General features: G+C 32.0%; 2 protein-coding genes and 1 long non-coding RNA gene across 3 annotated transcripts; 2 read left to right on the top strand and 1 right to left on the bottom strand.

Moving 5' to 3' along the window:
* Positions 1–3,118: 3,118 nt before the first annotated feature.
* Positions 3,119–8,053, top strand: LOC126705641 (uncharacterized). Its single transcript, XM_050404748.1, has 5 exons — positions 3,119–3,140; positions 3,239–3,388; positions 3,486–4,868; positions 4,968–7,853; positions 7,992–8,053. The coding sequence occupies exons 1-5, from the start codon at positions 3,119–3,121 to the stop codon at positions 8,051–8,053; spliced, it is 4,503 nt and encodes a 1,500-aa protein (XP_050260705.1).
* Positions 8,054–11,448: 3,395 nt separating this feature from the next.
* On the top strand, positions 11,449–12,116 carry LOC126715950 (uncharacterized). The gene is made up of 3 exons (XR_007651967.1): positions 11,449–11,747; positions 11,826–11,950; positions 12,032–12,116. It is a non-coding gene; the product is annotated as an uncharacterized LOC126715950 (long non-coding RNA).
* A 5,759-nt stretch (positions 12,117–17,875) lies between these two features.
* LOC126715947 (ATP phosphoribosyltransferase 2, chloroplastic-like) lies at positions 17,876–23,511 on the bottom strand. The gene is made up of 10 exons (XM_050416812.1): positions 23,197–23,511; positions 23,022–23,081; positions 22,701–22,814; positions 21,404–21,469; positions 21,178–21,285; positions 20,998–21,081; positions 19,181–19,282; positions 18,924–19,037; positions 18,768–18,848; positions 17,876–18,278 (listed from the first exon to the last, which is right to left on the bottom strand). Exons 1-10 carry the CDS (start codon positions 23,377–23,379, stop codon positions 18,183–18,185), a joined length of 1,008 nt encoding a protein of 335 aa, XP_050272769.1. The 5' UTR covers positions 23,380–23,511; the 3' UTR covers positions 17,876–18,182.
* Between the last annotated feature and the right edge of the window lie 332 nt (positions 23,512–23,843).

Below are 23,843 nucleotides of genomic sequence, written 5' to 3'. Positions count from 1 at the left end.
CACAACAAAAATCTCATAACATGATAAAATAAAATTTTAACAAGCTTAAAGAAACAGTGTTGTTAAGCAGCCAAATGCCCACACAAAATTACAAAAACAATTACTCAGACACATATTTAGAGCCACAGACCCGTAACTCATTAAAAAAAATTATATTATGTACATGATGAAAAGTAAGTTGAGAAAGACCGTATGAATTATGAATGAAATTATCAATTCAATAGTATATAAATTTGTTTCCAATAAAGACAAAAAAAAGAAGAAGTTAAAATTGGTACCTTATTTCCAACTTTGCTAGAGAGAAAAAAGAGGTAGAGCCACGTTAGGTAGAATAAAATAAGTTGATGATATTTTTGTTTAAATAGTAGGGTTTTAGGATACAATAAAATTACAATTTAACCCTTATTAATGCGGGGCGGGGTGGGGTGGGTCTAAAAAGTGTAAACCCATCCCCGCCCCGCCCCGTGGTGTGGGTCTAAAATCTCGCCCCATCCCCGCCCCACCACCTTTGCGGGGCGGGGAAAACCCGCACGGGGCGAAGCGGGGAGGGGCGGGTCAAGCGGGGCGGGGAAAAATTGCCATCCCTATGGTATAGCATAGTCATCGAAGAGTGGACGAGGTGGATGAAATCATATTGTTTGTAATTAAAAAAGAAAGAGATTAAATTCTCTAACAACGAGGTGTTAAACTCATATTTTATACCATTTAATAAGTGATTATCATGTCAACATTTTACTTAAAATAAGATAGTATTAAACTATTAATGGTATTTGAAATTATTGATGATGTGCAAGAGTTTTTTTTTTTTTTTTTTTTTTTGGTTTTTTGTGAAGAACGTGCAAGAGATCATTACGAGGCTTTAGGGAGAATACAAACAAAAGACTTGATTTAACACAAAACTAATATTCAAGGAACTAATTGTTCTACAGATTATTATAAAAATATAAATAAATAGAAGGATGAGCCAAGTGTTCAAAATCAAAGTCTGAGAACACTAAATGAACACTCAACGTTGGTACAAAGATGATACTTGTAAAACCGAAAAAAAAAATATGAAATAAATATAGTATGAGCTCCTATTATGAATGAATTTATTATTAAGAAACCTACGCTTCTCAGCCACGTTCACACAAATTTGTCCTTGAGACTAGAGAGACCTGTTCACACAAATTTGTTCTTGAGAGACCTACACCGATCCAACATGTGTGATTGAGAATAAAACGATGAAACAGCAACCCATCTTGTCCACAAAATAGCGTACGGAGCTATAATAACCAAATAAACAACCACTAGTATTATGCCTGTGCAACATAACAGATCAATCAAAAATTGTCTCATATCATATCATATCATATTATATATGTAGTTGCACAATTTTTCCGGTCCAAACCCTATTGATCAGGCCTTGGCCCAAAGCACAACCAACAACAAATATTTGTAGAGGATGGATCAAAGAACTTAGCTTCAGTGGGGTTATTCGGTCTGATGCATGGACAATATTGTTGGCGGAACAAAAACACAAGGATGGATATCTAACAGAAAATTCTATTTCTTCAGTTCTGAATACATTTCCCCGTCCCTTTTCTTTGAGGGACTCCACTACATTATATAGCTCTCTCATTCTTATCTGAACCTTACACTTGTTGATCATCTAAGCCTCCACTTGAGCACCTGTCCCATCAGACACCCCTATCACTCCCTTGTGAGTTGCAGTGGCCAAGGTAGTACTGTTCAGGGGTCTTTTCCTCATTAATGCGGCCAAGAGGGTGGTTGAGGCATATTTAATGTGGTGGTGGCAGCTTTCCATGAGATATTTTGGGTTTTATTCTTTTTATATGCTGGGAGGATGAACTGCAATGGTTGGGGCGAGCTCTTCGTTCAGACTTTGTAATGTCCGAGGAGGAGTTACTCCTCAGACAGGTTTCTTTTGCCACAACTGGGCTTGAATAATGCTTTATCTGTGACTTCTCCTCGGACTGGATGCTTCTCGGACGGGCCTGTAGTTAGGCTAGCCCATTATTTTGGGCCGGGCCCCACAATATATTATATACTATATAATAAAAGTTGGGTTTAGAAATTGTGGTTGCGCCAAGTGGTTACACCAAATTGAAGAAAAATTAAAGAGTTTTTTTAAATAAAAATAAAAAAATTAAATATTATGTATATCACTATATCCTATTATAATTAGGATTTCTAATTAAAGTGTTTGTTGTTATCCATTATAATTAGGATTTCTAATTAATGTGTTTGTTGTTATTCCTTGAAAAAATGGAATAAAAAAAAGCACATATATATATATATATATTTTTTTTTTTTTGAGATTTTTGTTAGGATTCCACTTTTCTTTTCTGATTGTGTTTATGTTTTGTAAAATGGATGATTTAAGATCTGAATGTTTGAAGAGTAAATTTATTTTGTAATTTTTAGTAAGTAAAATGTTTTGTTTTTAATGTCAATTACTGAGTTTTGAATGTAAATTTTTTTGTTATTTCCTTATTGATATGTCTTTAATTTACTAGAATACTTATAAGACTTTGTTTCTTTTAATTTTTTTACTGTTCAGGCTATTAGATTTAGTTTATTGGGAGGCTTTTTTAAATGTTATTGTTAGCTTTATTTATTTTGTTGACTTATTTATTTTTATTGTGTGTATCTTAGTGTTTTGGATTGAGTGCTTATAGATGCTTTAGTTTTATTTATTTATCTTATGAATAGAAGATTACATAATAGTGAGTGAAAAGTTTCAGGGATTCCATTTATATAAAATAGAAGAGGAAGGAATATTTGATTAAATAAAGGATTTGTAATATATTTCATTTATATAAACCTGCTATGTTTTCTGAAATTTAAATAATTATAATTAATTTTGTTGCAGCTCATTTCTGAATTTAAAAAAATATGAAAAATGCAAAGCAAGCGCGATTAAAAAGACAGATGCTAATAATTGAGAGAAGATCCGGCAGAAAATGGCATGAAAAGAAAAATAGTTTACAAAATAAATTTACCCAGGCGAGGAAATCCAGGAAAATGGTCATTGCTGAAAAGAGGAAAAAAAAACAAGAAGAATAGAACAGCATTAACTCATGACTGCTCTATGTTGCATTCACCTGGTACAAATATGGATTTTTATGCATCAAGAGGTTTGTTTCTCTTACTGCCACATTCTATTTATAAATACTTTAAACATTGCTTCATAAAAATTAGAACATAATACTTTCAATTGACATTTGATTATTAGATATTGATATTGACATGGAACATTCCTATGAAGAAACTAGAATGAACATAAGTACAGATGATACTTTGGTAGAAGATGGATTCAATAATTGTGATATACCTCAAGAAATCCAAGAATCAGAAAATCAGAGTGATTGTGAAGAATTTCCAAGTAAATAACTTAACTTAAATTTACAAGGAAAAAAAATATTGATATTCATTTTTGTTTACATTATTATTGTTGTTCTTATATTTTAAAATTCTTATAGGAAAATTTACTGAACCTTGGAATTTTGGCTCGCCTTCTTATGTATGCGTGCATTGTGGAACAATTTTATGGTATGAAGAGAGAACAGTCAAATCTAAGAGGCCTAGGAACCCAAAATTCTCTCTCTGTTGTATGGAGGGTAAGGTTAAGTTACCTTTGCTTAGGAAAGCACCTCCTCTTATAGATGAGCTTTTAGATCCTCTTGGTAGTGATCGATCTAAAACATTCAGAACTCTAATCAGAACTTATAATGCAATGTTTGCAATGACATCTATGGGTGGTAAAGTAGATAGTAGAATTAACGATGGAAGACACCCTTACATTTTTAAACTTAATGGCCAAAACCATCATAGAATTGGAACTCTTCTTCCTAATGATGGTCAGGATCCACAATTTGCACAATTATATTTCTATGATACTGAAAATGAAGTTCAACATAGAATGAACGTCTTTAGCAATGGTCAAATTGATAGTGACCTTGATCCATCTATTGTTGAAGCATTGGTCCAAATGTTTGATGAATCAAATACTTTGGTGAAGATATTTCGGATGTCTAGAGACCGTTTCATTAATACTGATGTTCACCATTTAAGATTACGTCTTATTGGCTCCCTAACTACAGATGGAAGAGAATATAACCTGCCTACATGTTCAGAGATTGCAGCAATTATCGTTGGTGATATTGGTGCTGAAAATGCACATCGCGATATTATTGTTGAATTAAAAGAAGGAGGATTACAACGTATTAATGTGTTGCATCCTTCATACATGGCATTACAATATCCCCTTTTGTTCCCATATGGTGAGGATGGTTTTAGACTCGGCATTTTGTATAGTAATGTAGATGGAATCAGAACTGATACAACTGATTCTGTTACAATGAGAGAATACTATGCATATCGATTGCAAGAACGTGAACATGAGGGACATACACTGATATATGGTGGTAGATTGTTTCAACAATTTGATGTAGATGCCTACACATGTATAGAAGAAATCCGGCTTATGTGGGTAAAAGAGAACCAAGACAAATTAAGAATAGAATTGTATAAAGGATTGAAAGATGCAGTTATGAGAGGAGATACCACCCCTGCATCTTCAGGCAAAAGATTTGTTCTACCTTCAAGTTTCACTGGAAGTCCAAGGTATATGATTGAAAACTATCAAGATGCAATGGCGATCTGTAGATGGGCAGGTTATCCGGACCTTTTTATTACCTTCACATGCAACACAAAATGGCCAGAAATTGATCTTTTCCTATCTAGGAAACCTGGACAGAAAGTAGAAGATCGGCTTGATGTGGTTGCAAGAGTGTTCAAGATAAAGCTTGATCAACTCTTAAATGATTTAAAGCATGGCCAACACTTTGGGAAAGTAATTGCAGGTATTCTAAACTTTATATTTAAAATATTTTTCCCTTCTTCTTTACTTGGCTTAATAATTAATCTATACAAATGTAACTAACTTATTGTTTTGGTGCCAGTTGTGTACACTGTTGAATATCAAAAAAGAGGGTTACCTCATGCACACATTTTACTTTTTCTACATCATGATGACAAGCATCCTACAGCAGCAGAAATTGATAGAATAATTTCAGCAGAAATTTCAGATTTCAATGAAGAACCTTTACTTTATGAAGCTGTCAAACAATATATGGTCCATGGTCCTTGCGGTTCTATTAATTCAAGGGCAAGCTGTATGATTGAAAACAGATGTACAAAACACTTCCCTAAAAAATTTTGTTCGCAAACAACTGTTGATGAAGATGGTTTCCCAGTATATAGAAGAAGGAATAATGGAAGATTCGTTGAAAGAAATCAGGTCAGACTTGATAATCGATTTATAGTTCCACACAATATTGATCTGTTGGTGAAATTTCAAGCACACATAAATGTTGAGTGGTGTAATCGTTCAAGATCTATAAAGTATTTATTTAAATATATAACAAAAGGACCTGATCGTGCAACTTTGATTCTTGAAGAAAATTTACATATTGATTCTTCTACTGGAATGCAACATATGACAGATACTGATGAAGTTAAGACATATTTAAATTGTAGATATGTGTCTGCCATAGAGGCGTGTTGGAGGATATTTGAATTTGCAATTCACCATCGAGAGCCTGCTGTTCAAAGACTCAGTTTTCACAATGAGGACGAACAACCAGTTGTTTTTGAAGATACTGATTATTTAAATAATGTTGTGGACAAGCTAGATATCGGAAAAAGCAAATTTACAGAATGGATGAAAGCGAATGCATTGTATGAAGAAGCAAGGGAATTGACTTATTCTGAATTTCCTACTAAATGGGTTTGGCATAGAAAAGACAAAGAATGGAAATTGAGAAAATCTGGAAGATGTATTGGGCGTATATATTATGCTCATCTTGCAAGTTTAGAACGGTTTTATTTGCGGATGCTACTTAATGTTATTAAAGGAGCTAGATCATTTAAGGAAATACGAACTATAAATAATATTGTATATCCAACTTTCAGATCAACATGTTATGCACTTGGTTTGCTTGATGATGATAAAGAGTGGCACGAAGCTTTGAATCATGCATCATATTGGGCTTCGGGAAAACAACTACGAGAACTTTTTGTCACAATGTTGATTTTTTGTGAGGTTGCAGATCCATATAAATTATGGATTTCAAATTGGCAGTTGTTATCTGAGGACATTCTGCATCGTCAAAGAACAGTTTTACGATATGACAACCTACATCTTGATGACTCTCAATTACAGAACTACGCACTATGTGAAATTGAACAGATTTTGGTAAAGAGTGGCAGATCTTTGCACGAATTTAAGTCAATACCATATCCAAATACATTACTTCTCAGACAAAGTAACAATAGAGTATTACAAGAAGAATTGGATTATGATAGAAACTCTTTGGCAGCAGAACATATTAAACTTTTTTCTGGTCTTAATACTGATCAAAGAAAGGTATATGATGAAGTAATTTATTCTGTTTCAGAGAATAAAGGTGGCTTCTTTTTTGTTTATGGACATGGAGGAACTGGAAAGACTTATCTTTGGAAAACCATTATATGCCGATTGCGCTCAGAAGGGAAGATAGTTATTGCAATTGCAACATCTGGAATTGCTGCATTATTGTTGCTTGGAGGGAGAACAGCTCATTCAAGATTTCAAATACCAATAAATGTAACAGACAGTTCAACTTGCGGTATTAAACAAGGTTCACAAATTGCAGAACTTATGACAAAAGTAAGTCTTATAATTTGGGATGAAGCTCCTATGGCACACCGAAATTGTTTTGAAGCTGTTGATCGGTCATTAAGAGATATATTACGTTTTTCTAACCCAAATAGTGGGGAGACACCTTTTGGAGGAAAAACTATTGTTCTTGGTGGTGATTTCAGAAAAATATTACCAGTGGTATCAAAAGCACGAAGAGAACAAATAGTTGAAGCATCAATTAATAAGTCATCATTATGGAACAGTTGCAAAGTTTTCATTTTGACAATAAATATGAGGTTGACACAAAACCCAGGTGATATTGCAGCAAGGGAATTTGCTGAATGGATGTTGAAAATTGGTGATGGTGAACTAAGTAATAATGAAGGTGAAGCATTGATTGAAATACCGCATGATTTACTAATTCATCCTGGTGCTCATCCTTTCAACGATATTGTAAAAGCTACCTATCTAGATTTCGATACAAAATTCAACGATTCTAAGTATTTAGAAGAGAGAACAATTTTAGCTCCAACGAATGAAGTAGTAGAAGACATAAATGATTACATGATTGATCTTATTAATGTTGATGAAGAGACATATCTTAGTGCAGATTCATTATGTAAAGCTTCAAGCAACATTCTAGACCAAGATGTAATGTATCCAATAGAGTTTCTCAATTCATTGAAGTTTCCTGGTATTCCAAACCATAAACTCAGATTGAAAGTAGGGCTACCAATAATGTTACTTCGAAATTTAAACCAAAGTAATGGACTTTGTAATGGTACTAGACTTTTAGTCACTCAATTATCAAAATGGGTTTTGGAAGCTCAAATAATATCAGGAACTCATATTGGAGAAAAGGTGTGTATACCAAGAATAGTCTTATCCCCTTCTAATTCCAAATGGCCCTTTGTACTGAAAAGAAGACAGTTTCCAGTATCTGTTTGCTTTGCTATGACAATTAATAAGAGCCAAGGTCAATCTCTGCAACGTGTTGGACTTTATTTAGATAGACCAGTTTTCAGTCATGGACAATTATATGTTGCCGTATCCAAAGTTACAAGTAAAGATGGCCTTAGAATACTCATTGTAGAAAATGATACTAGTGATCATTTTCATACAAAAAATATTGTCTACAAAGAAATATTTGATAATTTGCCTAAAGGTAACACATACTGTTTATTAATATTATTTCAAGTTATTGATAATGTAAACTAAATTGTCAATTATATTGTAAACAGTAGGTTTTTGTCCACTGTTATATTTAAACTTTACTAATGTTTAAAATGTTCTAATATTACAGATTCATATTGCAACGAAGTACAAAACTTTGAAGCAGAAATCAGTGAATGTGAGTATTTTTAACTGTTTCCAGGGAACATTATATGTTTATAATTCTTTCTTCATACTTATATGGTTAAGCATCAAGGGGAAATTAATCACATCTTATTGTAGACGAGTTAATGCTGGAAATATTACAATTCTGTATTGGCAAAAAGCTGTGAATTTTGGTCATCACGGTCTAAATCTGATAAGGTATCCATTGACAAAAAAAACTAATATCTGCTGTAATACAATGCTAGAAAGAATTATCTAAAACATTTCAGATTTAATAACAGATCTCAGATTCTGTTACACAGACCATAGGGTCATCTTCTGACTTTGTATCTACCTCTACTGAACAGATCCTCAAGACAAAAGCTATTAGTCATGAGAAACTTGGGGGTGGCAGTAGTATAAGAAGTACCACATTGAAGAATGATACTGTTCACCGGAAAGCTTTTGCATTACAGGATAAGGTAATATTTAAACTGAATTCTATATTTACCAAATGATAACTGAGTTGTACTTATACACTGCGTACTGCTTTAGAAGTAAGCAATTCAAAGGCCACTAAGAATTATTTTAAGATACAGGATTATAAATGTTAGAAGTTTTTGCAGAGACTCAAACGTTCAGTTATTATGAACATTAGATTTGAATTATTTGCATATTGAAATATTGACCATGTTAAACTTAAGATTTATTGACTTTACAATATTGACTTTAGAGACTCCAGGTAACAGACCTTCAACTAATTCTGTTTAATTTTTTGGACGAACTAAATCAAAATTAACAATGACCTTTGTGGGTTGGTGGCACTGTCCTGTTTCCTCATTGGGTGAACCCGATTTCATATCTCTCCCCTCCCTCACTTGAAAAGAAAAAAAAGAAATCCGAACTTCATGTCTACAACTACCTAAACTATTAAACCATGGCTAGAGTTTGAACTGTAATTTACTTCTTATCAATTATTATATTACTGTTTGAACTTAACAGAATTTGTATTGTTTTTTATATTTTTTTGGATATATTGAGAAAAATAATTTTATACCATTTGATTTCCTGCTTATTACACTTTCCTTCTTTCTTTATTTTTTTTTTTTTTTGGCATCCTATTGATCTTAACGTTCATTTCTTTTAATAGGGGACTCATTAACTGCCAGTGTGTACTTGCTGTTATCCTAGCAAAAACAGCAGTTTCAACCCATTTTACTTATTATTAAAAATGAACCGATGACTTACTGCTTACTATTCAAGGGGAGACGGAGCGCTAAAAAAAGAAAAAGTATTATCACTATTTCAAACTGTTTTCCATCCTACCTGATATACTGTTTTTGAATAGCGATTAAAATTGTAAGACTTTGAAATCTGAAAGTGTAATGTATTTTTGTTGTTGTAAGTTTATGGTTGCTGGAAGGTGAATTTTCATTTATAAAACAATGAATGTAATTACTATTAAATTGACAGAAATTGTTTATAATTCATTTAGTAGATCATGTTTGATTGGAACACACCTCTTTTCCTTTAAGTTTCATACTTTAGAATACTTTCAAAGATTGTATGTGCAGCATCCAATGTAGCATGACCATAAAACTGAAACTGCAAAACGGTATCAAACATTTGATTGATTACATATACTTCTTTTAGTTTGCTAAAAATTCTACTGCACCAATAAAATATATGAACCTGTACGACCACGCTTAAAAATTAAATATTTTACAGGTTATTTGTCATGTTAAACAACAAATTATTGAAGTTGATCTGGTTGCCAACAACAAATTCAATTGAATTTTCAGAACGAAAACAAAGAACAAACCTGACTGCTTTAGTCTTTCTTTTCACATATATATACTTTTGTATCTAAAACTCAAAGGTCCTGAGTTTGGACGACATTTAATAATTACAAATCACAAAAATTACATTGAATGAGTCCATTGTATATTCCCAAATCAGATAATTGCCAAATACACATAAATCTCATTATTAAAGTTCCCAATAAATTCTTATTGTGGACATATAACAATTCCAATTTCACATGTGGATAGATCCATACCTTAACCTAAAAAAGCCCAACCCATTTCATCTAATAATCATGAGCCCTATAAAGTTATGAGAGACAATCATATACAATTAAGGCCAATCCCAAGCCCAGCCTCACTCATGAGAAAAAAATGTTATTGATTGCGTGATACACTTACTCTTACTGAAGTAAAGTAAGCCTCAGATAATAACCATATTTGGGCCCATTCAGATAAATTGATGAAGCCCAAAGTAGAAGAATCACTCATTGAAGTGGTGCGACATTGATCAAGCCCAAAGTAGAAGAATCACTCATTGAAGTGGTGCGACAAAATGAAAATCTTGAACCAATATACTTATTCGGCCAAATACAAATACACAAACACAAAAACAGAATCCCTCCCTCAATTATTTCAACCGCCATTCCTTCACTGCAACAGCAAACTATTCAGAAGACTTCTCTGTAACAACAGACTATGAAGAAAGTGAGCATGTTTTCTTTCTAGGGTTCACAGATCATTTTCCCACTATTGAGTTTAATTTTCTAGGGTTCTTCTTTTATCTCAATCAAAAAACATGAGTTCTAACTTTCTCCTTTTTTATTATTATTATTTTTTTCCATTTAAGAGTTTTTTGTTAAGATTTCACTTTTCTTTTCTCATTGTCTTTTCCTTTCAATTTTGCTGCATTACTCAATAAATATTACATTTAGATACCATTTTCGCTATTTTCCCATTATTTTTTTTCAATCTCTTGAAATCTTTTTCTTCAATTGTTAAAATAATTAAATATTGTTTTTCTTTTAAAGATTTTTATTACGTTTTTCAAACTGAAATATTTAAATAGTCTAATAGTTATATTGTCGCTTATGTTGCAAATGACAGATTTTACTCCATAATTATATATAAATTTAACTGATGTTTAAATTATGCAGATAATACAAATTCAAAAGAATATGGAGTACACAAATTTGAAGCAGATATTGACAGACAAAAAAACTCAAAAGTGAAAGTTAGAGTTTTACGAATGTGGGATGCAATTAATATAGCAAACAACAATGATCTGATTAGCCTCGATATGATATTGGTTGACAAAGAGGTAAATTCATAATTGAACCCCTTTTAGAATAATTCTTACTAATCTTTCTTCATTAAAACTTGCAACCAGACAATGTAAATTGGTTGTTATGTACTGCTGTTATAGATTAAAGGATAATTCATTTGAAATGTTCGTAGGGAACATTGATACATGCAAGCATCAGAAAGAGTCTTGCTCAAAGTTTTCGTCCACAACTAATTGAAGGGAGCATATATACAATTACAAAATTCTTAGTAGAAGAATATAAAGGGAACTATCGTCCAATACATAACGATCTCAAAATACATTTTAATTCAACAACTTAAGTCACAAAATTCAAAGGATTTGACCATTCAATACCTCAGTTCCAATTTGAATTTGCTGATTATGGAACAATAGCTTCCCGTTGTTATAACACAACTTACTTAACTAGTAATTTATATTATTTTACAAGCCAAGCACCTACTTTTACAGAGCTAAAAAATAATGCAATTCATATCTTAATACTGACTTTTATTTTTTTTTAAAATGTGATCTTAACAGATGTGATTGGCATATTGGACTACATTGGAGCCATTGAGGAGATCAAAACAAGAGGGCGTCCAACAAAGATAAGAAACATTCAACTGTTGTTAGAAGAGTAAGATATATATACATTCTTTTAAACTTAGATGTTATAATTTTAAAATAACTCAAACTTACATATAAACAACTTCAGGAACAAATCTGTTCAAACAACTTTATGGGGAAATACTGCACAACAAATAGATGATGATTTCTACAAAACAAATAAAGGGCCATTCATAGTAATAGTGACTTCAACTATAGTGAAAACTTTCAGAGGTAACAATTGATTAACTCATTTATCAAATATGTAATATTTACGTATCTATAATACTTATAAATTTTATAACTTTTTTATAGGTCAATATCAACTATCATCCACTTTTGCAACAAAGCTGTATGTAAATTTAAACATTCCAGAAGTTGCAGAAATGAGAAACAAGTAAGTACTATTACACTTTTTCTTTACAATAGTGTACCTACTTAGCAATATTCCTTAAATGATAGATATATACAAATAGAAACTGTTCTGTTATTGTTTTTATGAGTTATACATAAATTTTGATTAGATACAGCACAAAAGACATAAACGTAAAAGATATATATACTACCAAAGGGACTACCTAAAATTCAAGATGCAGAACTGGCCTTACATAATAAAAAAACAGTTGCTGAAATAAAGAACTTGGAATGGAACTCAGAGACAAAGGTATCAACTATATTCTTACATCATGAATTTATCGTAATTAGTAACTGTTTATGTGTTTTATAATAAGATATAATTTTATAAACTGACTGATCTTTGTGTTATAGAACTTGATGGTAACATGCAATGCCAAAATCATTAATATCAACAACAAATATGGATGGTATTATGTTGCATGCCTTATATGCAAGACGAAAGTGAAACAAGTCAAAGGAGTTCTATGGTGTGAATGTTGTAAAAATGAGACAAAATTTGCAGTCCCAAGGTAATTAAAAAAAAATTTGAATTGTAAATTCTAAAACACACACAAATTATATATAGTATTCTATTAACAACTTTGTATCTAAAATAGCTATAGAATACAACTCCAAGTACAAGATGAGACCGGCTCAACCACATTCATATTGTTTGACAAAGGAGCTGAGAAAATTATTTCTAAAACAGCAAAAGAACTTGCAGAGATGCTAGAAGAGGTAATTTCATATATAAATGTCAGCCCTATATATTTATTTTCTGAAAACTGAAATTTTATACTTTCTTACCAATGTTACATGTATATATATATTTTTTGCTTATTGTTTGTTTTTTTGTTTATACAGATGTTGAAATTAGATGAGAATACTTTACCAAAAGAGATTCAAAAAATAATTGGCAACGAATATTTGTTCCAACTGCATCTTGATGAATATAATTTGAAGTATGGAAAAGAAAATTACATGGTCTCAAAAATTTTGGAGAAGGAAATTTCACATAAGCAAAAAGACGCAAGTAAAGTTGAAGAACATCAGGTGATTGAAACATACTTACTTCAACTTGCTTACTATATGATTCAAACATTACTCTACACATAATCTACTTTACATATCTAACTAACGCAAATAATTTCTGGACACAATGGAGGAAATTGTAAAAAAATCAAGGAAGGAAAGGTACATAGCCAGTCAAAAAATAGAAATAGGAGAAACATCTGCTCAAAGACCTGAAAGAATGCCGCTCCAAATGCTTCAAAAACGTCAAAAGAGTACTAAGCAAATTGCTACAAAGAAGAAAAAAAACTGAACTCTAATGTATAAACTACCTTACTCTAAGAGTCTTTATGTATTTCAAAGTATTGTTAATTATTATTATTATTTTCTTTAGAAGACTAAACTGAATGTACTGAATAAAGCTGACAGATTAGGACAGCATTACTATAAAATGTAATTATAGTAAAACCCAAAATGGCTGATTTCAAAGTGTATAAAGTGAATGAAGAATGTAGTCGACAGAATTGCTTTAATAAAATAAATAGATTTTCCCCTACTGTTCTATTGTTGTAAAGTAAGAAGTTATGTGTGTTCAACTACTGCATCTCTATAGTTATTGTGGCTGTTTGGATTAGTTATATATCTACTTCAATACATCAAAATTCCCTTATAATGTCTATTGTGACTATTTTTTCTTCTAATCATCTATTGAGTTTTTTTTTTTTTTAATAGTTGAATGCATGATCGGTTGGTTAATAGAACACTATGGACTTTTACCTAAGAAATATGGTAAGTTCAAACACATTATTTTCTGAAATAGCATGCCATGATTCAGATATATAAATCTAACAATCTAAATTTTTATTTCCATTTCTTTTCCTCACCTCCTTTTTTTTTTAAAAGAAACATAATGATATCTAATTCTTACAACTTTATTACTTCTAATGAAACCATTCTTATAGCTATACACAGGTTATTATTTTGATCTCTTATTTTTTTAATAGAGACATACAGTCAAAAACATGTCTGTTTATTACAATGTAATTTATCAGGATCATTCGTAAATACCATCAAAAATAGAATAGTAATGACTAAGAGTCTTTACAATGTATAATATATATTAAAAGCAATTAGCGGTATTCTTTTCTACTTATAAGATTTTAAATAATCCCGCGCGTTGCGCGGGTTAAACACTAGTTTGATATAAAATTTAAATCCTGAAAATATAATTGTTAAACAACGTGTTATATTGCCATACTAAAAAAAAATAGAATTAATAAGAAAGGAAAGGTCATATGAATAGAATCAAAGGCCAAAAAAAAAAAAAAAAAAAAAAAAAACAAAAAAACAAAAACAAACAAACAAACAAACAAACAACAACAACAACAACAACAATAACGTGTGATTGACGGTTGAGGCAACAAGGATATAAGATAGATTTTTTTTTTTTTTTTTTAAAGGATATATATTGTTAGAGTCCCATTTGATATAAAATTTAAATCCAATTGAAAATAGAATTGTTAATCAACATGTTCATACTAAAAAAAATAGAATTAATAAAAAAAGAAAGGTCTTATGAATAGAATGAAAGGCAAAAAAAAGGTGATTGATGGTCCTAAGGAAATGGGATAAGATTAATTAAAACATAATTATCAAACATAGAAAGTTTAAAATAAAATAAAAAATCCACAAAGAACAACACAACTTTATCCTAAGAAGTGATCAAACAATAGAAGAAAAGTTGATAAGAATGATTAATATGTTATATTTATCTAAAATAATCATTGTAATTAAAATAAAATAAAAACCCCACAAAGAAGAAGAAGTTGTTATCAACATAACATTATCCAAAGAAGTTATAAAATAACTAAAGAAAAGTATAACTACTTATATTTAAGAGAAATCTAATGTGCTTGAATAGCAATTAAAACTAAATTACCGTAAATATGCATCTACACTATCTTTTGTTAAAAAAAGAAAACTAATTTGTAATAATCTATATCCCATCATCAAGAATGATTTACACTATCTAAAATAGCTAAATTAAACTCCACACATGTTTACAATTTAACAGATTAAATTTTGTAAACTCAATCAGTATCTTTTCCAAAAAAATTGTACAGTTTCTCTATCTTAAAATCCTATATCAATTAGGTTATGTTCCATCTACTTTGCAGGGGCAAAAATCATTTATTGTATTAATCACAAATATGAAACATATAAATTTTTTCATAGTTTATATTGTGATTTTAATGTTAAATATATGTGTCACTTTGCTATCTGTGACTCATACAAAATAAGATTTTTTGCTTGGTATACAGTATACCACACCCAAATTAATACAATCCCTAAGAGAAAATGAGCAAATACCCCTTAAAAAAAAAAAATACAGTATTTTGTCATCTTTCCCAAATTAATTAGGAAAATGCCCTTCTTTTGAAACTCGATTTTCTCAAAATTGAGTTATAAAAAATAAAAAATAAAAATTTCTAGAGTCCTATAGTGGCGTTTTAAGAAACCTATAGTGACGTTTAAAGGACCTATAGTAGCGTTTTGTAACTCGATCTCCATGAAGTCAAGTTACAAGCAATTTTTTTTTTCTTTTTTTTTTTTTACCTATAACTCGAGTTCAAGGAGCTCGAATTTCAAAATGCCACTTTTATGTCCTAAAACGTCACTATAGGCTCCTTAAAAACGTCACTATAGAACTTAACTCGATTTTGAGAAAATCGAATTTCAAAAGAGAGGCATTTCCCTAATTAGTTTGGGAAAGGAGGCAAAATGCTGGATTGTTTTTTTAAAAATGACAAATGCCAATTTTTTCGACAGTCCCTATAATGCATCTGAGGTTAAGAGAGATAAATATGATAGTTATCTTATCCTTTAACCATTTGAACATTTAAGTAAAAGTATGAAAGCATAAATTTTCTAAAGTCCAGGTAAAAATAATCTATATCCTCTGATATCCTTTGAGACTTGTTTAATCTCCACAAATGCTAAAAATTAGACTTTAGGTTACAAGAATTAAATGCTTGTGCATATGTGCTAGAGGACATGATATTTCCTAGAGGGAACATGGTTTGTCAATTAGTAATGGTGATAGTTTTATTTGTCTTGTAAAGTTGTTGATGATGAATATAGTACATATTGCATAGGTGAGTTTCTTTGATTGTGTGCATATTAATCTAGCATGTGCACACACACATGCATTCAACATGTCTCTGTGTTTGCATGTTGTTCGTTGCTATAAAGTTGGCTCTTTCAGTTGTTTTTAGTGTGTTTATGCATTTCATGGGTTGTAATAGCTTTGCTGTCATGGGATAATTTTATTAGATGGATATACAAGAGAATAAAAGGAAACGTGCATTGCAAATTTGGGAATGGAGACGTCGAATGGCAGTTGCTTATGTAGTTTGTCTTGTAGCCTATTGGTTAATACTTTGAAGGAGGCCTTAAAGGAGACAAGTAACTTACTCAATTAGTACTTTGAGGTTAGAAAGACAAACGTTCGCCATTTTTGGAATGATCAAGATTTTGGGAAAGTCTAATCCAGGTTTGTCATTTATATTATGCATATATATTTGTTTCAATAACGGATCTACTAACATGGACTTGTACACTAGTTGAGTTAAGATGAGCTGTAAAAATTAATATGTTGTAGTAAGTACTATGTGACCCTTCCTAAGCAGTCATAATTGAATGACAAATTAACCTCTTGAGGTTTGACAGACGACTTGACATCTCAATTCTCACAATGATTATCTTCTCTTTGTTGATCTTCATTATTTGCAGCTTTAAATATTGAGGTTTAATTCTATTTATGATAAATTGATCATTATTAATATCAATCACCATTGGTTTTGGAAGCTATAATTTCTTATGTGCTAATTGTTTGATTACAATTAAACTTGTCAAGGTCATTTCATTATACTAATACAATTCTTATTTTGTTGCCATTTTTTAACAGTAAGCTAAACCTAAAGCAAAAGGGCTTAAGAACAAACCATTTCCAAACTACAACAAATTGGTTGAGCTTTATGGAAAAGATAGAGCAATTGGGGAACAATCTAAAACTGCATTGGAGATGAGGCAACAATGGGCTACTTCAACTAGAGAGGGCTCTACAGAGAACATTGAAGAAATTGATCATTTAGTCGCTCAAAATGAAGTTACTTTGAAGAGTTGTTCATTTGTTTTGGTTAAAGTCACTTCAAAGTTGTTGAAATTTGTGTGCTATTGCTTAGTAGTTAGTAGGGTTGAGAATTTTGGGTTGCTTTCTTTTCTGAACTTCAGCTGTGATCTATTGTTTAGTTTTTGAATAGTAAGTGGGCAAATATTTGAGTTTATATTACATATTACATAGTAGGATCCCATTTTTTACTTAATTCAAAGAGTCACTCTCCCTGACTTTTATTTTTTTGGTCTCAATTCTTCTTTGAATCTGCAAAAATTAAATTTACAAACTAGCAAAATAAAAAATATTAAAAAAAATAATAATAAATGAAAGAAACACTCAAAATTCAATATTTCGTTGATTATTTTAGTAAACAAATAAACCAAACATTTTTTCCTATTTTAATTATTAACAATAAGGGATGGTTTTTTTTTTAGTAAAAAAAAAAAATATATATATATATATAATTAATCATAGACCAATGTTGATTATTTAATTCAAATAAAAAATATATCTATATATATATATATATATAATGCATGTTGTAGTCACAATTATTTAATCTAACAAATTAATAATAGACCAATGTTGCAAGTCCATTTTCAAATAGGAGTATATTCGTCTATTTAAATATATTTAAACATTTCCTCTCTTTCCTATCCTAATTTTTAAAACATCCAAATAAGTTGGAAACTAATCATTCCCCTTTACTTCCGTTTACTTTCCTTTCCCTCCAAACTTCCAAACATAGCATTAGGATTAAAGAAAAAGCTACCCGAAAAGTATGCTCCTCAGCCTTCTGGCAGGGATGAGCACAAAAAACTCTTCAACATTAATACAACTACGTAACTACAACAACATGCTCAATGCATTTGCTACAATGGACTAAAGTCCAAGTTTTCTGAGAAGCTCATACCATCTTGGAGTCTCTTCATTAAAAATGTTGGTCAAAAGAGAAACAAGAACTCCACTGCCTACAACCTGCATCAGCCAATATCCAAACAATTAAGTTTGCAGGTGGATTTCTGGTCAAGGAAACTCAATTCAATGTGGAGCCAGATACAAAAATCCCTAGCGAGATGAGAGATGCCAGAAACTAGTGTCCTTGTTTTTCAACACATATTATATAGTTCAATACAAAAGATGGGCACAGAGATTTCTTATGAGTTCAGAATCTACATGTTAAGACTCAAAACCCAGTAACTGGTGCTACATAAACTGGACAAACCTGCATGTCATACCAAGTTAAGTTGAACCAACCTGTTAAAAACAAGCTGGTTTCAATCGTAACGGTCAAGACAGTTATTTATTTTTATTTATGTTCTTAGATTTCTTTTTGCTTCCCTTTATACTTCCAATGTACTAGGGCTAGAGCCTTTCCATTTTAAATTTTTTTTATTTCTTATAAAAAACGATTGTGGAAAACTTAGTTGGGAGAATAAAAGTGATTGATTTCATTCCAAAGCACACCTGCAATCCAGATAATGATGGCTGACTCAGTATTCTCTCGGCCGCTTCCTCCACACTACTTCCCCTCATGTTTGTAGAAACCTGCCAGCGAAGTGTGTAAGCAACATAAAACTAAATTTAAATAAAATGCAGCCCCAGCAGAAGAACATGACATACCCTGAACTGACCAACAGTCTCCAAACGTTTCTCCAATCTTTTAAGAATCTTACGTGTTATGTCCAATACACCTTCCCTCTGTATCAATGCTTTCCAACTTGCAACAAGAACTGCCTGAAGAATGTTGTATGACAAGATGTGAAAAAGACAAAATGCAAAATTAACTGTGTAAGAAAAGTAGTTACCCGAAGTCCCTCTTTTAATAGCATTCTAGAAACTACAAAATCTGATGCTTGGCAAGGTCCAAGATAGCTAACCTGGCTTTTCAACACAATTCCGCCTTTAATTTCTTTCAAGTCGTTTTCATTCAGTGTTGTTCCACTACTCACAAGGTCCACAATTGCATCAGCTACGCCCATCTGAATTTACAGTAAAGACAAGTAGTCTATATAAAATTCATGTGGCGATAGCATGTATTTATTAAGCAGTCAGCTACACTTGATAACACCATTATCCAATACAAAATTTCCATTTTAACAAGTGACATCATTATCCAAACCACGAACGTCTTAAACCAAAAGGCAACATATTCCACGGGAAATATTATGTAACAAAATGAATTATTTTATTCATATTTTAATTGCTTTACATATAGAACTGTCACCCAAGACCCAAAACTTTCCTTTAGAAGCCATTGTGTACAGCTCTATGTTATGACAACCTCAACCAATTGGATATTTGAAGTGCTGTATCTTATTAGGGCAAATACTGCAGAAAGAGCTGTAACGTGACAACAGACTGAACAAAATAAAACTGAACCATATATGATCATCTATGTCGTTTGTTATCCACAGCTTGTCGAAGCATTCAGGATTCTTAATTTAGGACATATTTATCAACATTTTAGTGAGCATTATGCACATCACCTAAAAACACCAAAAGGGAGAATGAAGGGTAAAGAGAAAAGGGTCATCATTTCTTTTCTTTTTTTGGGATAGGTAATAGAAGCTTTATTGAAAAGAGTACTTCGTGTTCACGATAGTGAACAAAATGTGCTTGAAGGGTCATCGTTTTTTCTTTCTCTATGGAGAAGAAGTGGAGAGAATTCAAAGGAAGACAAGTAATTTGTCCAATGAAAACCAATTATTTCAAGGTTTCATACAATTTTTATTTTATTTTATTATAAAACTAACAGAAGTAGAAAAGTAGCCAAGCTCAGTCACGCGGGCTTGTGACCCAGTATGGGTTGCATTGTGGTGGGTTTGAAGAGTTACCAGATAAAAACAAAACAAAACCGAAAAAAAGAAAAAGAAAAAAAAGTGGAAAGTAGAATCTAAATTGCACTTTACAACTGTATCCTTTCATATGAATTAAGGTCAGCTATACATTGATTCCACACCCCTCAAAATAAATAAATAAAGCCATATTTTCCTAACCTGTGAAGCCAACAATATGGACTCCTCTGTTGGAGACTGCCTTCCCCTCTGCATAGCTCACTTAGTTGTGTTTTCAGTGAATGAGCTCAGCTATTTCAATTTCAGTCTTCAAAACCATCTTAGCTTCTATTTCTATTTTAGTTGTGCTTCTATCCATTTTTTATTCATTCTCTCAATTTCTTTCTGTGCCTTTTTATGAACTAGACCAACTTCCCCCCACCCTCCCACCCCCACCAAAAAAAAAAAAAACCCATAATAGCTTATTTATAGTTTCCATTCTTATCATCTTTCAAAAAAATTACGTCTCTAAGCAATGGGGGAAAGTGAAAAGAGATTGTTCAGTGCTGTATACAGAACTGACAATCAAACAATTTACCTCATCAACCACTAATCTGGTAAAACAGTAAAGAATATAAATAATTAGATAACCAAAATAAACAATCTTCTTTAAAAGGGAAAAGAATATTAAGAATATGTTAATAACAAATAAACTGACTAGCAGGGTGATCAATATTCTGGATCAAAAGAAATTCTAAGCCTCTTCCCCAAGAACAACATGCATTGTTCTAATATATGACGAGGGACTAGATCAACTATCTCAATGGACAGCAACAATTCACTTCTAAATTGAGGAAAAAGAGAATAACAAAAAGAAAGAAAGAAATCGGCAAATCATAGAGAAAGAATGCAGTTCTCACCGCAGGAGCTGCCTCCAGTGCTCCATCAGCAGTTGAAAAAGTCACATACTTTAGTCCATTTTCTTTCATAAATTTAGGACCTAGCTGTGCAGAAGGATAGGGCCAAAACTGAAAATGTTACAAAAATAAAAAAATAAACTAAACTTTTCATAAAATAATAAAATAAAACACAGATCATACGTAGGTGAATCCAGTAGCGACTCGTAGAGGATTTTCAGCAGTCCATTGAGGCATTTCTGCCAACTCTTTTAGAGAATTTATGTTCTCAAAAATCCCATATTTGGGAATCTGAAAGGACAAAGGATATACCAAGATTGTTATGATCGGTGATATACCAAGATTATTAACAGTAAAATTTATGAGATAAGTAGTAAGTTTCAGTTGGCTATCTGCAAGAACAACTTACCGCCAGTGATAAACGGCATTCCCCATACTTAAGAGCATCATGAACAATAATAAGATCTTCATTGCCCTGACAGCAGGAACAAAAATGATGAACTTTTAATGGTAATGCACTTCCTCATACCAATTCTTGATAAGAACACATGGATTTTTATTTTATTTTAAATAAGTAACAAAATTTCATTAAAAAAAAAGGAGCAAAATAAAGCACTATCCTAGTACATAGGGTCTACACAAGAAACAAGGAAATTTTGCTAGTTAAATTTCATAATGAGTCCATGATCTGCTGCTAATTGCAACTCTTCCCTTTGATAAAAGTGTCATTCCCTTTACTAAAATTCACATTTATGAGTATGGCAGAGCATCTACCAGCCAATTACAGGATGCCATTGCAGTTATATGTCTGTAACCCCCAATATGGAGGGTCTTGGAAGCACTCTGCCTATTTTCCAAGGTGTAAACTACGTGCACAAGTTTCTATTGAGGTAATGACAAAGGGAAGAATGCTTCACATAAAAAGAGTGTTCATTGGATGCATGTATGTGTGTTTAAGAGATTGAATTCTTCGCTGAAACAAATCTTACAATTTTACTCTGGGTTCTAACCCATGCTCGAGTATCTAAACCCTTTTTTTATGAATGAAAATCTTTTTATTTCAAGGAAATACATCAGATCAGTACAAAGACACTATAGAAGCACAGCTGAAATAGGCAGCAACACAGAAAAAACACAGTAACACATAGCAGAGAGCAAAGAAAGTGACAATGCTTGCTTGAGTATCTAACCTTATGGGCATTCTGAATTATTCCAGTTAGTAACATTGAGTAATCAACTTAATAGGCATTCTTAATAACTTTAGTAACATTGAGTATCCAATCTTAATGATTTATAGATCATTGATTCTGAAGATGTCATAAACTAGGTTAGAATCAAACATCCAATACAAACCTAAAGTTCAATTTTTATTTAAATAAATATATATATACACACACTTGTGCACACTCTACAAGCATTTTCCTCATCAAAGTACATGATACTTTTTCAAACGTATGGCCTTCAAACTAACCACAGAGAGAGAGAGAGAGAGACTCCTAAATGAATATCACAAGAAAGTAGGGTTGGATGTAATGGTAGGAAAATTACTCTTAAGGCAGAAAGGGGAAGGCATTTCAGTTTTTACTTTTCAACTTATAAAGCAAAATATTGTCACTATGCCCATATATATGTAAACCTCAAAAGAACACCCAGGGACCCAATTACCCAAATAACGAACCAGAAACAGTTCATAACTTAATGCTTACCTGGCCATATTCACTGACTATATCAAAACCCACAATACCAAGGTCTATATCTCCGGATATCAATCTCCGGACGATGTCTTTGGGCCGCTGGAACCAAACTTCCAAATCAGCAAGCTGCAGAACACATGGGTATTAAAAATATTAGCTACAGAATGTATCTAGGATTAACTTCCAAGTCCGGTTAATTGAGTCAAATGAGACTATTGCTGCATGCTGTAAAATCAACTGGGAATGCAATCTCAGCATTCTTTACTTAAACAAGTGCCAGACTCAAAACCAGTTGCTTATAAAGTATCAGTTAGAACAAAAGTTTTCGCATACCTCAGGAATTTGCCCAACGTATTGTCGTGGTTTCTCTCGATTCACAGGCAATTGACAAGCCTTTTACACAAACAAAACAAAAGTTATAAGAAATTTCAATGCTATGCAATTTTCTCAGGAACCAAACAGAGAGGAAAAGGAAAAAAAAAAGAAGAAAAGAAGGGACAATGTGTACTTCGAGAAGCCTTAGAGTATCGGACTCCATGCAGCCTTTGCTGGGGAGGCCGAGACGGACCTTGGTTCGCTCGGGGACCCTAGCGTCGGACTGCTGCGACGAAGCGCAGCACACCAAAACGGTGCGTTTGAAGGGGAAAGAAGGCATTGAGGCTGAGAGGCATGGCTGGAGCATCACCGACATTGCTTTTTCGCGCGAAGTGCTTTTTTTGAAAGAGAGAAAGAGAGAGGTGGTCCCCCGGTTTGGAGCAAAAGTCGGAAAAAATAAATGAGAAAGAGATGATTTTTTATAGTTAGGGTTTGCTTTAGCTTCAGTGCTTTATATATCCGAAGTCTTGTAAGCTACCACTACAATATTTAAAAAATTAAATAATAATTTTTTCAGCACAATATTTAAATAATAAAATTAAAAACTCTTTTCACTCCGTTAAAAACTCTATTCACTCAAAAACACCGGATACTTATCTTTAAAAAATATATATATATATATATATATATATTAAATAAATAAAAAAACAACAACAACAACAAAACCTAAAACAAAACCTGGCCGTCCCTACCCTATTCCAGAATCAGGAAAAAAGAAAAGAGCGAGGGGCGGAGCCACATAGTGGCTTGGGGGGGCCGTGGCCCCTGCAAAAAAAAAAA

The sequence above is a fragment of the Quercus robur genome, chromosome 2 (assembly GCF_932294415.1).
Source record: "Quercus robur chromosome 2, dhQueRobu3.1, whole genome shotgun sequence".
Taxonomy (NCBI): domain Eukaryota; kingdom Viridiplantae; phylum Streptophyta; class Magnoliopsida; order Fagales; family Fagaceae; genus Quercus; species Quercus robur.
The sequence above is the reverse complement of the archived record's forward strand: the minus strand, read 5'-3'. Positions and strand labels throughout refer to the sequence as shown.

Bases quoted from the DNA above. Each gene is read 5' to 3' on its own strand.
- LOC126705641 (XM_050404748.1), top strand. From the start codon at position 3,119: ATGGATTTTTATGCATCAAGAG. The intron at 3,141-3,238 runs GTTTGTTTCTCT...TTTGATTATTAG, and splicing joins GGATTTTTATGCATCAAGAG to ATATTGATATTGACATGGAA. The intron at 3,389-3,485 runs GTAAATAACTTA...AAATTCTTATAG, and splicing joins TGATTGTGAAGAATTTCCAA to GAAAATTTACTGAACCTTGG.
- LOC126715947 (XM_050416812.1), bottom strand. From the start codon at position 23,379: ATGTCGGTGATGCTCCAGCCATGCCTCTCAGCCTCAATGCCTTCTTTC. The intron at 21,286-21,403 runs GTAAGTTGTTCT...TTGTCCTTTCAG, and splicing joins AATGCCGTTTATCACTGGCG to ATTCCCAAATATGGGATTTT. The intron at 19,283-20,997 runs GTGAGAACTGCA...CTGTAAATTCAG, and splicing joins CACTGGAGGCAGCTCCTGCG to ATGGGCGTAGCTGATGCAAT.